The 17,320-nt window shown below is 42.0% G+C and overlaps 1 protein-coding gene across 6 annotated transcripts in view; it reads right to left on the bottom strand.

The window, feature by feature from the left end:
• Positions 1–4,878: 4,878 nt before the first annotated feature.
• Positions 4,879–17,320, bottom strand: part of LOC148775265 (A-kinase anchor protein 4-like) — a 284,785-nt gene continuing 272,343 nt past the window's right edge. For all 6 annotated transcript variants that reach the window (XM_088844895.1, XM_088844900.1, XM_088844896.1 and 3 more), the window contains 4 exons: positions 9,466–9,516; positions 9,139–9,240; positions 5,471–7,594; positions 4,879–5,242 (listed from right to left, as the gene is read on the bottom strand). In XM_088844895.1, coding sequence (XP_088701021.1) covers positions 5,087–5,242; positions 5,471–7,594; positions 9,139–9,240; positions 9,466–9,516 — 2,433 coding nt within the window. In that variant the 3' untranslated portion in view covers positions 4,879–5,086. The remainder of the gene's footprint in view (positions 5,243–5,470; positions 7,595–9,138; positions 9,241–9,465; positions 9,517–17,320) is intronic.

The raw sequence follows: 17,320 nt of genomic DNA, 5'->3' as shown, positions 1-17,320 counted from the left end.
CATCTGAGCCACCAGAGAAGCCCAATCAGTCTAGTAACACTAAGAAACTGGGCTATGTGCCTTGTGAACAATGCCAATATATAATTTCTCTGGAATATCAAGATTGGAACAGAATAGACCAAGTCAGATGATGTGGGATATTACTGGGATGGACCTAATGGAAGCTCTTGACTTAATTATTACTTATAATTTTACTAATACTGCTAGCTATATTATTTATATTTCACCTGTTTTATAAAATTGATCTTTCCTACATTACTAAATGGGTTACTGAGCCTCTGATACAATAATATATAGTTCCATATGAGATCAGTGATTGTAACAGTGTAACTCTAGATTTGGTTACAATAAGAGGAAATATTTCCCTAGGCCAGAGGAGGCTTATATAGGCAGGTGGTCCAGAGAATTTTGGATGTTGTTTTATGGCCTAGTCCACTAATAGTACATTAAGTTACCCTTGCTACACCTGGGAAAGAACATTCCCAGCACTGTGGGATGAAATGGCCATGAAATGTGCCCCCTCCCATCTCCCCACAAACCATGGTCAAATGTATTGCCATGAAGAGGCCCTCGCCATCTGCCTCTGCAAAGATTAAATCCTGGCCACTGTAGCTGCTGATCTTCAGGACCCCCTGAAAAGAGTTCAGGGTGGAGATCAAGAATGAGGCACTCTTCAGAGAGTTAGACATTTTCAGGAGAAGATTTCATGAGTCCCGAGTCTTACAACTTCTCATACCTAGAGAAATACTCACACGGTTAACAGTGACATCTGCTTTGGCTATCGAGGAGAATATCACAACTAAAAGTCAAAAGTGTGTAGTTATGGTTCAGACATCCAAGGAAATAACTAGGTAACATTATGCGAGTAATTTCAGGCAAGTCCTTGTATTGCTAAGAACTTGAATTTTCTGAGCTGTGTTCTATTTGAGTGCCACTGGATGCCACCAACATTCTCAAAACAATGTCTGCTGGAAGCTAGTCATTGCAACCTTACTTTTTAAAGGTTTCCTCTTCTAACTATTACATTTCTAGACAAGGAAATTGCCTTAGATCATATATTAACAGAGGGAAGCGAGGTGTATGATGACCAATAGACCCTGTTTTTGGTGGTGGTTTCATCCTAAGCCTTGTCTGCCTCTTTGTGACCCCACAGCACCTATATCTATATGTTAATACTCCATTAAAAGTTAAAACCTATTCATAAGACTAGAAAACTGGCTACCTGGCTACAAGTCTCCCCAAAGCGCCAGGTCCAGACTGGGTTTCAGGCTTATTCTCCTGAAACGAAATGAAATTTGTCTATTAAAATTCCACTTGTCATTCTTCCAACTATTTGTAATTTGGTCTGTTCCACCACAATCGCAGTCATGGGATTGAGATTTTAATCATACAAGACTCAGATCCAGCACTTGGAGATCAGAAATACTTTCAATTCAATGTCTGTTCTCCAAATTGAGGCAGCACTATGCTCCATCTTGACAGGAAGTTGCCAGAGCCATAGCTGCCCAGTTCCCTGAATTAAAACTGAGCAAGACTCTGGGGCTCTGGACTACAAATACTTTCTGTGTCCCCAGTTTTTTTTTTTTTTTTTTGTAGGATATAGGCTTCATTCAACCTCTTGACCTTCCCTGAGTTCCGAAGGGCAGATTCAAACAGTTGCTAATCAGAGAAGGGAGAGGATACAGAAACAGGGGAGAAGCAGTCAAGTGTCGTTACAGCCTTGGGGCAGGATCCTAGTTCTTAATCAAGGAATATGTATAACAATATCTTTGAGTTATGTAGAACTGGGACCCCACCCAGGTGGAGGATGGAAACTTCAAGCTGAATGCTAGATTCCTGGAACACACTATAAGATCCACTGGAGAAGGAAATGGCAAACCACTGCAGTATTCGTTCCTGGAAAATCCCATGGAGAGAGGAGCCTGGTGGGCTATAGTCCATGGGATGGCAAGAGTCAGACACAACTTAGCGACTAAACCACCACCACCACCCTATTACTTCACCACCAACCATTCAGAAGAAAGTCACACCCTGCAGCCCTCATGCCAAATTTTGCCTTCCTTTTCTGGGGCCCGGTGATGACCATTCTGTTAGGCCTCCTGTTTGGCCCCTGTCTGTTTCATCTCTGACAGGGTCCAACAGTTTCAGGCTAAATTGTTCTTACTATGAGGTGAATGTTGGTTTTAGGCACATGAGTGAAGTGAAGTCGCTCAGTCGTGTCCGACTCTTTGCGACCCCGTGGACTGTAGCCTACCAGGCTCCTCCGTCCATGGGAGTCTCCAGGCAAGAGTACTGGAGTGGGTTACCATTTCCTCTGTTTAAGTCAGGTGGAGAGAGACTTCTGCTCTACTAGGCAGGACTATGTATGCCCACTAGCAGCTGAATGTAATTACAGGAGAACCAGCCCTCTGCCCCAATTCCCAAGAAGTATCTTGAGTATAGATAGGGCTTCCCTTATGGCTCAGCTGGTAAAGAATCGCCCACAATGTGGGAGACCTGGATTTGATCCCTGGGCTGGGAAGATTCCCTGGAGAAGGGAAAGGCTACCCACTCTGTTAGGAGAAGCACACTGACTCAAACCGTCCACCCTGGCCAGACACCAGAGGAACCATTTGCATGAGTTGTTTTACATGACAGGAGGTCCTGGTAAGGAAGAGGGAAATAAGCCACCACCAACCGGAAGAGTTCTGGAAAGTTCAAAAGGAGGTACCACATGTCTGACCACCTCCCAGAATCCTTCTCGCTGGCATCCATCTTGGCTGAGCAAGTCCTGCATCACCAGGAAGGACTCTGAGTCAGAATGATTGGTTAAAGACAACCCAGAAACTAATCCTATCGCCATAAAACTTGAGACTGTGAGCCATGTGGCAGAGCAGTTCTCCTGGGTTCCCTTACCCTACTGCTCTCCACCCAGGCACCCTTTCCCAATAAAAGCTCTTGCTTTGTCAGCATATGTGTCTCCTCAGACAATTCATTTCCGAGTGTTAGACAAGAGCCCAGTTTCAGGCCTTGGAAGGGGTCCCCCTTCCTACAACAACTCCAGTATTCTGGTCTGGAGAATTCCATGGACTGTATAATCCATGGGATCACAAAGAGTTGGACATGACTGAGTGACTTTCACTTATCTTGAGTATAAAGTCTCTCAGGGGGAGTTGTGAGGGGAAACTGACTCAAATCATCTGCCCTGGCCAGGTACCACAGTAACCATTATTTTCAACAGGAAGTCTTGGTAAGGAACACTGAACTAAGCAGCCACCATCAACTGGAAGAATTTGGGAAAGGTCAAAAGGAGATGCCACATGTCCTGCTGACCTCCCAGAATTGTTGCTGGCATCCATCTTGGCTGAGCAATGCATGTGCTATCAGGAAAGACCCTGAGTCAGAATGATTTGTCAGAGACAACCCAGAAACTAATCCCATCACTGTAAAACTGGAGCCTGGGAGCCATGTGGCAGAGCGGTTTTCCTAGGTTCCCTTACCCTCCTGGTCTCTGCCCAGGCACCCCTTCTCAATAGTCTCTTGCTTCGTCAGAAAAAAAAAAAAAAAAAGATTCTTACAGAGCATCATCACTTCTATTCCTCTAGTTTAATCTCTAAACAGGGAAGGTAACTTTGTCTGCGTTTTGTGTGTGTGTGTGTGCATGTGTGTGTTAGTCTCTCAGTCGTGTCCGACTCTTTGCAACCCTATGGACTATAGCCTGCCAGGCTTCTCTGTCCATGGGATTCTCCAGGCAAGAACACTGGAGTGGGTTGCCATTTCCTTCTCCATGGGATCTTCCCGGCCCAGGGATTGAACCCCAGTCTTCTGCACTGCAGGCAGATTCTTTACTGTCTGAGCCATCTGGGAAGCCCTGTCTACATTTCACAGGTAAATAAAAAGGCTCAGAGTCGACCTAGATGATTAAAGCCATGAAACTAGTAAGAGTCCAAAGCTTTAACTTTTGAGTCCAGAATGATGCAAACTATCCAACAGAGGACCACAGGGCTGGAAACACTGTCTTGATCTGATTTGTAATGAATTACAGCGTTGTGACTCTTGCCTGGAAAATCCCATGGATGGGACTGCAGTCCATGAGGTCGCTAAGAGTTGGACATGACTGAGCCACTTCACTTTCACTTTTCACTTTCATGCATTGGAGAAGGAAATGGCAACCCACTCCAGTGTTCTTGCCTGGAGAATCCCAGGGATGGGGAGCCCGGTAGGAGGCCATCTATGGGGTGGCACAGAGTCGGACACGACTGAAGTGACTTAGCAGCAGCAGCAGCGGCATAGCATTGTGATGGACTTCCGAGAAGTATACAAGAAATCTAGGAATTTAGTGCTAGTCTCAAAGGAGATATTGGGATTCACATAGGGTGGTTGTGAAGAATTTATCATTCTATAGCTTTGTTCTCTGCAAATTTTTCTCAAACTGCTGGGAAATCTCATCCGTTGAAGGAAATGACTTATAAGGAAGCTTTGTGTGTGGGGAAGGATTGGATCCTGATGTAGTTCTGGGTGGTGTTTAGCCATGGGTAGTGGACCCTGGGAGTGTATGTGTGTGCATGAGTAATATACTTTCTGAAGTTTGGTTTTCATCTAGGCTCCCATCTTCAAACTCTTAAAAGTGACCAAGAAATCTGCATTCTTGGGATTATAAGGGGGATTATCAAGTTATGTGCATAATTCTGGAAAAACAGGGAGGCCACGGTGGCAAACCTCTAAATAACTTGTGGACTGAGATTTGGATAAGCCAAATGACTTAGGAACTTGGACATGGGTTATACCCCTGTGTCTTGGTTGCTTAGAAAATAAACCAGGGTGAGATATGGACACAAGTCCAACACTGTATCACCATTCCTTGAAACTGGACTTATATATCTGACCAAGAAAACACTGGCACCACTTACTTTTTTTTTTTTTTTTAATTCACTTTCTTGCCCAGCTTGTTGGGACACCCTACATTTGCCCAGTCCAACTGCTGGGAAATACAATCATGTAGGGTGTAGTTCACTGGCTTGATGGTAGGGGGTGTTTCAGCTGGGAAGGAATGCTGCTAGGGGCAGGGAGTAAACGGAGAGGGAGAGGAGGCAAAGGAGCTGTTGGCTCACAGGTTAGCGAGCAGCCAGTCTAGAAGTTGGTTTCTAGCCATGTTTCCCACGGCTTCATCCAGTTGCCGTTCCTTGGCAAACTTCATGACCTCTTGAAGAAGATCTCCTACACTGTACCCCTTCTCTGCTGCCTTAGCTGAAACTTCAGGAAGCTGCGAGAGAGCAGAGATAGCTTGAATCATGTGATGTTTTTAGAGCCAGGACCCAGAGGGAGAAGGTCACCTACACCCCACCTACCTTTCTGCCTATGATTCTTGGATTAAAGGCTGAAAAGAGAGACTGAGGAAAGAATGGACTGCTCTGAGTACAACACTACCTCCCTGTCCCTACCCACTCCAGCCCCCTTTCTTCTTGTTCCTTGTTCTGTCGCTATCGCTTACCTTCTCCAGTTGTCCATCACTGTCTCCCATGAAGGAGAGCATGGGTACGTTAAGTTGTGAGGCTGCAATCCACTGCAGGACAGCCTGGAGCTGCTTTTGAAAGCTGCTTGTTGAGCACAGATTATTCACTAAGTCTTTAGATCTGTGACAGTCTTGGCAGCTCTGACACATCCCAGCTTCGTGACTATATCTGGGGCCACTGGCCTGGGAAAAATTAGAGTTGTTGGATGAGGATGCTTGCTCTTCCAAATCAGTGAGGGCTGCCTCGTTGTTGCCATGCTTAGCCATGATAAGGCACAGCTTCATCACAGGTTCTACCAGTTTATGTATAATTTGTTGGTTCACTTGCTTCATCCCACTGATAAAGTCAACTTCTCGATTGTCCTGGCCTTGTTCTTCCTCTCTGTCCATCTTCTTGAACACGGAGGTTGATTTGTTTGTCCTGATCTCGGAATGTTTGTTCTCACCTTCACATAGATCTTCACACCTGAAGGAGCTCTCATTAAGCAGTTTTTGAATAAGTGATAGAACCATGTGTGACATATCCAGCTTCTGGGAATCCAGATGTTGATTGTCCTTCCGAGAGGCGGGTGGTCCAGGTGCTCCACGAGTTTCTGGATGTTTCGTTGAAAGCGCTTTGGCACTCTGTCTACCTCCGCACTTTTCATATTGGGCACTCTGGGTCATATAGCTCATGGTACCAGGTGGACAGTCATCTTCACATTCCTCTTTGCCCTTGGCCTGCTGGGTCAGATGGTCCTGGATCAGCATAAGGGCAGAGACAATCAAGTCCTTTGCCAGTGAATCTGTGGAAGGGCTGATCTCTCTCTTTTCCTCCTTATGGGGACAGGTTTTGCTAGGCATCTTGCCTTGATCACACTGGTTTTGGGTCCACGTAATCAGGCTCTTCTTGAGGATATGTTCACTGACTTTATCAGGACTGGTCAAAGACTCGCATTCCTCTTGTTTCCCCTTACACTTGTCCTTTCCCTTCATCTCAGCCTTCATAGCTGAACATTCAAGACTTTGCTTCTTGCATCTGGCATCATGGGACCCGGCTTTCAAGGATGTATATGACCAACACTCAGACTTAGTTTCCTTTTTCTCACCAAGAAGAGCACTGACCAAATGTTTCAGCATAGCCTGCACGATATCAGCAGCGTTTTGTTTCCCATGATGGAACAGATTCCTCTTGACAGCTGAGACAAAGTCTGAGTCGGTCATCAGGACCCCAGTGATGTTATGTAGGTTCTTCAGGCAGGAGTCGATCAAATCTGACACAATTTCTTTGGTATGATTCAGTAGCACCCTCTTCAGGACCACACAAGCTGGAATTGGTTTCCCAGAGCTATGAACTTTCAAGGTTTTCACAACAGAAACCATCATATCAGATGCCATTTGATTGGCGTAAACCACGAGTCTTTTGCTGATGGAATCTACAAATTCGTTACTGTCTTTTTGGCACATCTGTTTGTCTCCACCTTTGTTCTTGTTGGATAATTCACTATACAGAAAGGTTTTTCGACCACCATCCCTACACTCCTCCCCAGTGCCCCGCATTTCTGCAGAGGTCACTTCTACAGCATCATGGGCCATTTCAGAGGCAATCTTGCTCACAGCACTGTGAGGGCTGTTTTTCCCTTTGTCCCCATTGGGTGGATAGATCAAATGATGAAGACATTTGCTCCCACCTTCTGATTTATCCTTGATTTTCTTACGGGCCATCTGGATTACCAGAGAAGATAATTGATTGTCACAGAAGGAGAGATCATCCATAGAACATTCTCCATCAGGGGAGATAACTGCCCTCTGACCTGGAGGAGAAGGACGATTCTGGTTATTGGTGGTGTTTGTGGCTGCTGTCGTTACCAGATGTCGTCTCTGAGGTTCGTTGTTCACATAATCCATGTTCAGGTGATCGACATAGACGCTGTAGTAGTTCCCAGAAGGCAATTTTTGACAGTTTCCCTCTGTCTCTCGTAATTTATGTTTACAACTGGAGGCTGAGGGGCTCAGTGCGTGTTGGAAACCCAGGGCGTACTTTTGAAGCTCATTAAGAAGACAGTTGACTCCACTTAAAGGATCAGTAGGAGCTTGTTTGAAAAGGCACACTGACACCTTCGTCTAAAAAAAGAACAACACCCATCCATAAGAGTTTGGATAGGTACTTCTTTCCCCTATTTAGGAAATATATCTCTGAAGTTGCACAGATTAAGGATTCGGCCTTTAGAATTTTCATGGACACATAACACACAATTATATCCATTAGTACACATTCAAGCACAAGTGGCAGTGACAAAAGCTTCGGGTATATACATTTGTACATTTAACTACATATAAGTGTTATCACTATATTTGTCAATTTCATTTGAGTATGTGAACTCATCACAATATATGTCAAAAATGTGTCAGTGTCTCTGTTGTATGTGTGTATTCGCATTAATATATCAAGTCATGAGTGTGAATGTGTCAGTCGATATTGTGTGTGAAAATGTGCCTGTGTGTATGTGTGTGCATATTTGTGTCAGTACACATGTGTGATGTCACTGTGTGTAAGCATGTGTCATAATGTGCTGACATCATACCCCTTGTATTATGTCATCTGTATAGGCTAGCATGGGCATGGTAGTATGAATATTCAGTACATATATGTGAATGTAAAAATATGCATGTATATCAGTGTGTCTCTTAATATGCTTGTCACTGCCACATGTAGCTTAAGTTACAATCCAGGAGAACTACATTGTGTTTTGTAAATATGGGCTCCTCTTTTAAAAACAAACACCAGGTGGATCCTTCTATGAAGACCCCAAAGTGAAGTTGGCCACCCCTAACTGAACCCAAAACCCTCTGGAGGATATTTTATAACTGGTTTTCCCTTCCTTAGAGTCCCCTTTCATCATAATACATGTAAAAAAAAATGCTTCAAAGGCATCTGGGGTCAGAAATGATGTTTCTGATCATAATAAGAGCCTAGGAACACAGAACAAGGAATATTTAACTCTTTTGTCCTGAAACCAAATATCTTGCTCCAATTATCAGCTACTCCAGGCTTCTAGGACTGTGAGAATTATCATGTGCGCTAATGCCTACCCCAAACCAGCTACCAGGTATAACTTGGGATATTTATACAAAAACAAAAGAATTCCATATGTGATAGTGGTGTGCAAATGTAATTGATTCAAACTTTTATGGTACCCACTAGCCTAGGTAACCTCTTAGACAACAGGGTGGAGACCAGGCAACTACAGTGTTCGATTGTTGTGGATTCTCTCTTTTCCCTATCTTCTCTATTGTTTTGGACACTGGGCAATGTGGGACACACAAGTCCATTACAGACCAGTAAAGAACATTGCAAATGATCTTGCTTAGGAGCCTGTATCTTTGTTAAGAAAAGCACAGCAAGATTCTGTTTGCAGGAGCTACTTGAAATCAAGAAAGGGCATTCTGAGCCTCTGTGATTAGTGTCATTGTGAGATACTGTGAACTTACTGTGGGCATTGAACTTACCGTGACTCTGAACTTAGGCATGTGTCCTCTAGAATGCCATAGTATTAAAATTTGGGGGCTATTTGACAATAGTTCTCTTACTATCTCTGAACCAGAGCCCTCAGATTCAGCACTGAGCTCTGGGAATGAGAAAGGCTACATTCAGAGGCTGTCTATACCTTAGACTGGTCTTGCTTCTCAGTATCCTTGATCACAGTAATTGCTTTTTCTTCTAGATTCTCCAGGTTTAAGTCACACTGGGAACTACAGCCAGCAGCATCCTATGGAATTGAGATAAGATTCTTGTGAAAAGTTGCTTTTTTGAGATTTTTTTCAATCTGGCCCCCTAGGCTGCTACTTCAAAGCAAGAATGATGGCTTCCCACCTCAGTCACCCCCACCTTTCCACCCTCTGCCACAACCTTTCCCTTTCTCATGTTGTCACTGATAACCCTTCTTGGCAGCTTCCTGCCCATTCCAACTCTGAGGGGAGCAGAGGGTACCCACCTCAGAATCTTTATCTTCCATGCTCAGGGTAGGCACATCGACAAAGCATATCTGCATCAAATTAGGAGGGTTAATTTAGAAAAGTTCCAGAGAAAAGGCCTTAATTTCCCTGGAAGATGATAGTAGCACCTCCCTTATCAGTTCTTGTGAGAATTGATTGAAATAGTGTGTGTAAAGCTTTTAGGAGAGTGCCTGGATATAGTAAGATATGCAATAAACAACAGACAATTGATTTTTATTAGGCAGACAGAATCTTAATGTTACTACATTTCCTAAGTGAGAATACTTCCTTGTGAAAGAGAGAGAGTCCAAAATACAGTACCCACATTTACTGAGAAAACCAAAAAGAGAGATGATTTGCCCAAGTGACATAAACTCAAAGGTAGAACTTGTATTATAACTGGCTCCCAGTTCGGAGCACTTTCTACTGTTGCCAAAATGTGGTGTTTTTACTATTGAGAGCATAGCTTTTAGGTGGCCCATGGATAAACATTTTTGTGTTTAATAGGTACTTTTTAATTGTTATTCATTAGGAAAATACATATTAGAATATCAAATCTATCATATTCTGGATAACAGTGTTTAAAGTGAAGGTAAGTTTTAAATGTAAGTCAATTTTTAAAACATTGTAGAGGAGTTGGTCCTAAGATGGTGGAGGAGTAGGACGGGGAGACCACTTTCTCCCCGAGAAATTCATCGAAAGACCATTTGAACGCTGAGCAAATTCCACAAAACAGGCACCCAGAAAGGCAGCCCATTGTCTTCGAAAAGAGCACAAAGGACTGAGTGAATACCAGAGGAGGGCTGTGAACCGGCCCATCCCCCACCAGAGGCAGGGAGACAGGTGGGCAGCAGCCAGAGCCGGAAAGGGGCCCAGGCATCTTCTACCAAACTGCAAGCAGGCTTCCAATAGCCACCCAAGAGTTGCTGGGATTCTGGACGGTTACCATCTGCTGGGAGGGTTGCAGCCAGAGATCAGCTCCCCAGAAGAGACACACAGCACACCTGAGAGGGTGCGCCAACTGCCACCCAGGAAATCCAGTGGCTGGGACCAGGGAGGCGATAAGACACACTGCACCTGGGGAGAGTGTGCTTGCCAAGCACCTAGTCACCTGAGCTACTCGGCCTTGGGAAGGGAACAAAACGCAGGCCCAACCAAGACTGTGCCTTTGTGGAGGACCCGAGAACCTGAACCTGAGCGACTTAGACCTGGGAAGTGCATGCAACCCAGGGCCTGCCTCAGACAGTTCACAGCAGAGCAACCTGAAGCCTGAGCAGTGTAGACTGGAAAAGCACACACGCTGTGAGCGGGTGCAAGCCCAGTGTGACCGAGACACTGTGAGCACTCCCCACACATGCCAGTGAGATTTGTTTGCAGTGTTCCTCCCTCCCCACAGCACAACTGAACCAGTGAGACTAAATAAGTGACCACCTTCGCCCCCTTGTGTCAGGGCAGAAATTAGACACTGAAGAGACCAGCAAACAGAAGAAGCCAAAATAAACAGAGGGAATCGCCTTGGAAGTGACAGGTGCAACCAACTAAAACCCTGTAGTGAACACCGACTACATTGGAAGGGGCCTACAGATCTTGAGAAGTTTAAGCTGGAAAAAGGAACTATCTGAAACTGAACTGACCCCACACTGCCCACAACAGCTCCAGAGAAATTTCTAGATATATTTTTACTATTATCATTTTTGTAATTAAAAACAATTTAGGAGTCCTCTATTACTCCTTTAATTTTCATTTTTATAACCTACTATTACCTTGCCAAAGAAAAAAAAGACCCTATTTTTAAGGCAAACTTCATATATATTTTTTATAATTTTTGTGATATTCTCTTTTTATTTTAATATTGTATTTTTGAGAGTGTAACCTCTACTTTAGATTTTTAATCTTTGCTTTGTGGTATTTGTTATCAAATTTGAACCCTTAAGAATCCAATCTTGAGTACCCAGTTTTACTTAGGAGTGTGATGACTGACTTGATTGCCCTCTCCCCCTTTTGACTCTTCTTTGTCTCCCCCAGGTCACTTCTATCTGCTCTCTCCTCCTTCTCTTCTCTACCCAACCCTGTGACTCTCTGTGGGTGTTCCAGGCTGTGGAGAACACTTAGGGCACTGATTACGGCCTAGATCTGTCTCTCTCCTTTTGATTCCCCCTTTTCTCCTCCTGGTCACCTGTCTCCTTCCTCCCTCTTCTCTTCTCTATGTAACTCCATGAACCTCTCAGAGGGTTCTGGATTGTGGAGAGCACATAGGGAATTAATTACTGGCTAGATTGCTCTCTCCCCCTTTGATTCCCTCTTCTCCTCCTGGTCACCTCTATCTGCCTCCTCCCTCTTCTCTTCTCCATGTAACTCTGTGAACCTCTATGGGTGTCCCTCACTGTGGAGAATCTTTTCACCATTAACCTAGATGTGTTATCATTGGTGCTGTATGGATGGAGAAGTCTTGAGGCTCCTGTAAGAACAAGACTGAAAACCAGAGGCAGGAGACTTCAATCCAAAACCTGAGAACACCAGAGAACTCCTGACTCCAGGGAGCATTAATGGATAAGAGATCATCCAAAAGCCTCCATACCTACACTGAAACCAAGAATCACTCAAGAGCCAATAAGTTCCAGAGCAAGATATGCCACGCAAATTCTCCAGCAATGCAGGAACGTAGCCCTGAGCTTCGGTATACAGGCTGCCCAAAGTCACACCAAACTCACTGACATCTCAAAACTCACTACTGGACACCTTGTTGCACTCCAGAGAGAAGAAATCCAGCTCCACCCACCAGAACACCTAGGCAAGCTTCCATAACCAGGAAACCTTGACAAGCCACTGGTCCAACCCCACCCACAGGGAGGAACCTCAAACAATAAAGAGAAACCACAAACTGCCAGAATACAGAAAGGCCACCCCCAAATGCAGAAATCTAAACAAGATGAAAAGGCAGAGAAATACTCAGCAGGTAAAGGAACATGGTAAATGCCCACCAAACCAAACAAAAGAGGAGGAGATATGGAGTCTAACGGAAAAAGAATGCAGAATAATGATACTAAAAATGATCCCAAATCTAGAAAACAAAATGGAGTTACAGATAAATAGCCTGGAGACAAGGATGGAGAAGATGCAAGAAAGGTTTAACAAGGACCTAGAAGAAATAAAAGAAAATCAATAATGAAGAATGCAATAAATGAGATAAAAAACATTCTGGAGGGAACCAACAGTAGAATAACAAAGGCAGAAGACAGGAGAAGTGAGGTAGAAGATAGAATGGTAGAAATAAATGAAGCAGAGAGGAAAAAAGAATGAAAAGAAATGAGGGCAACCTCCGGGACCTCTGGGACAACGTTAAACGCCCCAACATTTGAATCATAGGAGTCCCAGAAGAAGACAAAAAGAAAGGCCAAGAGGAAATACTTGAGGAGATAGTAGTTGAAAACTTCCCTAAAATGGGGAAGGAAATAGTCACCCAAGTCCAAGAAACCCAGAGAGTCCCAAACAGGATAAACCCAAGGAGAAACACCCAAGACACATATTAATCAAATTAACAAAGATCAATCACAAAGAACAAATATTAAAAGCAGCAAGGGAAAAACAACAAATAACACACAAAGGGAGTCCCATAAGGATAACAGTGTTTCCCATAATAGAAACACTTCAGGCCAGAAGGGAATGGCAGGACATACTTGAAGTGATGAAAGAGAAAAACCTACACCCCAGATTACTGTACCTAGCAAGGATCTCATTCAAATATGAAGAAGAAATCAAAAGCTTTACAGACAAGAAAAGCTGAGAGAATTCAGCATCACCAAACCAGCTCTTCAACAAATGCTAAAGGATATTCTTTAGACAGGAAACACAGAAAGGATGTATAAATTTGAACCCAAAACAACAAAGTCAATGGCAAAGGGATCATACTTATCAATAATTACCTTAAATGTAAATGGGTTGAATGCCCCAATCAAAAGACAAATACTGGCTGAATGGATACAAAAACAAGACCCCTATATATGTTGTCTACAAGAGACGCATCTCAAAGCAAGGGACACATACAGACTAAAAGTGAAGGGCTGGAAAAAGATATTTCATGCAAATGGACAACAAAATAAAAAGCAGAAGTAGCGATACTCATATCATAGACTTTAAAACAGAGGCTGTGAAAAGGGACAAAGAAGAACACTACATAATAATCAAAGGATCAATCCAAAAAGAAGCTATAACAATTATAAATATATATGCACCCAACACAGGAGCACCACAATATGTAAGGCAAATGCTAACAAGTATGAAAGGGGAAATTAACAACACAATAATAGTGGGAGACGTTAATACACCACTCACACCTATGGATAGATCAACTAAACAGAAAATTAATAAGGAACACAAGCTTTAAATGATACAATGGACCAGTTAGACCTAATTGATATCTATAGGACATTTCACCCCAAAACAATGAGTTTCACATTTTTCTCAAGTGCACACAGAACCTTCTCCAGGATAGATCACATCCTGGGCCATAAATCTAGCCTTGGTAAATTAAAAAGAATTGAAATCACTCCAAGCATCTTCTCTGACCACAATGCAGTAAGATTAGATGTCAATTACAGGAGAAAAACTATTAAAAATTCCAACATATGGAGGTTAAAGAACACGCTTTGGAATAACGAACAAATCACAGAAGAAATCAAACTATGCATAGAAATGAATGAAAATGAAAACACAACAACCCAAAACCTATGGGACACTGTAAAAGCAGTGCTAGGGGGAAGGTTCATAGCGACAGAGGCTTACCTCAAGAAACAAGAAAAAAGTCGAATAAACAACCTGACTCTACACCTAATGCAACTAGAAAATGAAGAAATGAAGAACCCTAGGGTTAGTAGAAGGAAAGAAATCTTAAAAATTAGGGCAGAAATAAATGCAAAAGCAACAGAGGAGACCATAGCAAAAATCAACAAATCTAAAAGCTGGTTCTTCAAGAAGATAAATAAAATAGACAAACCATTAGCCAGACTCATCAAAAAACAAAGGGAGAAGAATCAAATCAACAAAATTAGAAATGAAAATGGAGAAATCACAACAGACAACATAGAAATACAAAGGATCATAAGAGACTCCTATCAGCAACCATATGCCAATAAAATGGACAACTTGGAAGAAACGGTCAAATTCTTAGAAAAGTATAACTTTCTGAAATTGAACCAGGAAGAAAGACAAAATCTTAACAGACCCATCACAAGAACGGAAATTGAAACTGTCATCAGAAATCTTCCAGCAAACAAAAGCCCAGGACCAGGCAGCTTCACAGCTGAATTCTACCAAGAATTTAGAGAAGAGCTAACACATATCCTACTCTAACTCTTCCAGAAAATTGCAGAGGAAGGTAAACGTCCAAACTCTTTCTATAAGGCCACCATCACCCTAATACCAAAACCAAAGATGCCACAAAAAAAGAAAACTACAGGCCAATATCACTGATGAACATAGATGCAAAAATCCTTAACAAAATTCTAACAAACAGAATCCAACAACATATTAAAAAGATCATACATCATGACCAAGTGGGCTTTATCCCAAGAATGCAAAGATTCTTCAATATCCACAAATCAATCAATGTAATACACCACATTAACAAAATGAAAGATAAAAACCATATGATTATCTCAATAGATGCAGAGAAAGCCTTTGACAAAATTCAACATCCATTTATGATAAAAACTCTCCAAAAAGCAGGACTAGAAGGAACATACCTCAACATAATAAAAACTATATATGACAAACCCACAGCAAACATTATCCTCAATGGTGAAAAATTGAAAGCATCTCCCCTAAAGTCAGGAACAAGACAAGGGTGCCCACTCTCATCACTACTATTCAACATAGTTTTGGAAGTTTTGGCCATAGCAGTCAGAGCAGAAAAAGAAATAAAAAGAATCCAGATTGGAAAAGAAGTAAAACTCTCCCTGTTTGCAGATGACATGATCCTCTATATAGAAAACCCTAAAGACTCTACCAGAAAATTACTAGAGCTAATCAATGAATATACTAAAGTTGCAGGATACAAAATTAACACACAGAAATCCCTTGCATTCCTATACACTAACAATGAGAAAACAGAAAGAGAAATTAAGGAAACAATTCCATTCACCATCACAATGAAAAGAATAAAATACTTAGGAATATATCTACCTAAAGAAACAAAAGACCTATATATATATATAGAAAACTATAAAACACTGATGAAAGAAATCAAAGAAGACATAAATAGATGGAGAAATATACCACGTTCATGGTTTGGAAGAATCAATATAGTGAAAATGAGTATATGCTCCAAAGCAGTCTATAGATTCAATGCAATCCCTATCAAGCTACCAACGGTATTTTTCACAGAACTAGAACAAATAATTTCACAATTTGTATGGAAACAAAACAAAACTCAAATAGCCAAAGCAGTCTAGAGAAAGAAGAATGGAACTGGAGGAATCAACCTGCCTGACTTCAGGCTATACTACAAAGCTACAGTCATCAAGACAGTATGGTACTGGCACAAAGACAGAAATATAGATCAGTGGAACAAAATAGAAAATGCAGAGATCAATCCACACACCTATGGACACCGTATCTTTGAGAAAGGAGGCAAGAATATACAATGGAGAAAAGACAATCTCTTTAACAAATGGTGCTGGGAAAACTGGTCAACAGGATGGGAACACATGTACACCCATGGTGGATTCATGTTGATGTATGGCAAAACCAATACAATATTGTAAAGTAAAAAATAAATAAATAAAACTGAAAAAAATGTTAAAAAGAATGAAACTAGAACACTTTCTAACACCATACACAAAAATGAACTCAAATGGATTAAAGATCTAAATGTAAGACAGAAACTATAAAACTCATAGAGGAAAACATAGGCAAAACACTCTCTGACATAAATCACAGCAGGATCCTCTATGAACCACCTCCCAGAGTAATGGAAATAAAAGCAAAAATAAACAAATGGGACTTAATTAAACTTAAAAGCTTTTGCACAATGAAGGAAACTCTAAGCAAGGTGGAAAGACAGCCTTCAGAATGGGAGAAAAAAATAGCAAACGAAGCAGCTGACAAATAATTAATCTCAAAAATATACAAGCAGCTCCTGCAGCTCAATTCCAGAAGAATAAATGACCCAATCAAAAAATGGGCCAAAGAACTAAATAGACATTTCTCAAAGGAAGACATACAGATGGCTAACAAACACATGAAAAGATGCTCAACATCACTCATTATCAGAGAAATGCAAATCAAAACACAATGAGGTACCATCTCATGCCAGTCAGAATGGCTGCTATCCAAAAATCTACAAACAATAGATGCTGGAGAGAGTGTGGAGAAAAGGGAACCCTTTAACACGGTTAAAGGGTGGGAATGCAAACTAGTACAGCCACTATGGAGAACAGTGTGGAGATTCCTCAAAAAACTAGAAACAGAACTGCCATATGACCCAGCAATCCCACTGCTGGGCATACACACAGAGGAAACCAGAACTGAAAGAGACAGGTGTACCCCAGTGTTCACCGCAGCACTATTTACAATAGCCAGGACATGGAGGCAACCTAGATGTCCATCAGCAGACGAATGGATAAGAAAGCTGTGGTCCATATACACAAAGGAATATTACTCAGCCATTGAAAAGAATACATTTGAATCAGTTCTAATGAAGTGGGTGAAACTGGAGCCTATTATACAGAGTGAAGTAAGCCAGAAAGAAAAACACCAATACAGTATACTAACACATATTTAAGGAATTTAGAAAGATGGTAACGATAACCCTATATGTAGTACAGTGAAAGAGACACTGATGTATAGAACAGTCTA

This window comes from Moschus berezovskii, chromosome 16 (genome assembly GCF_049115385.1).
Source record: "Moschus berezovskii isolate FMDL1 chromosome 16, NW_MosBer_1.0, whole genome shotgun sequence".
Lineage (NCBI taxonomy): Eukaryota > Metazoa > Chordata > Mammalia > Artiodactyla > Moschidae > Moschus > Moschus berezovskii.
The sequence above is the reverse complement of the archived record's forward strand: the minus strand, read 5'-3'. Positions and strand labels throughout refer to the sequence as shown.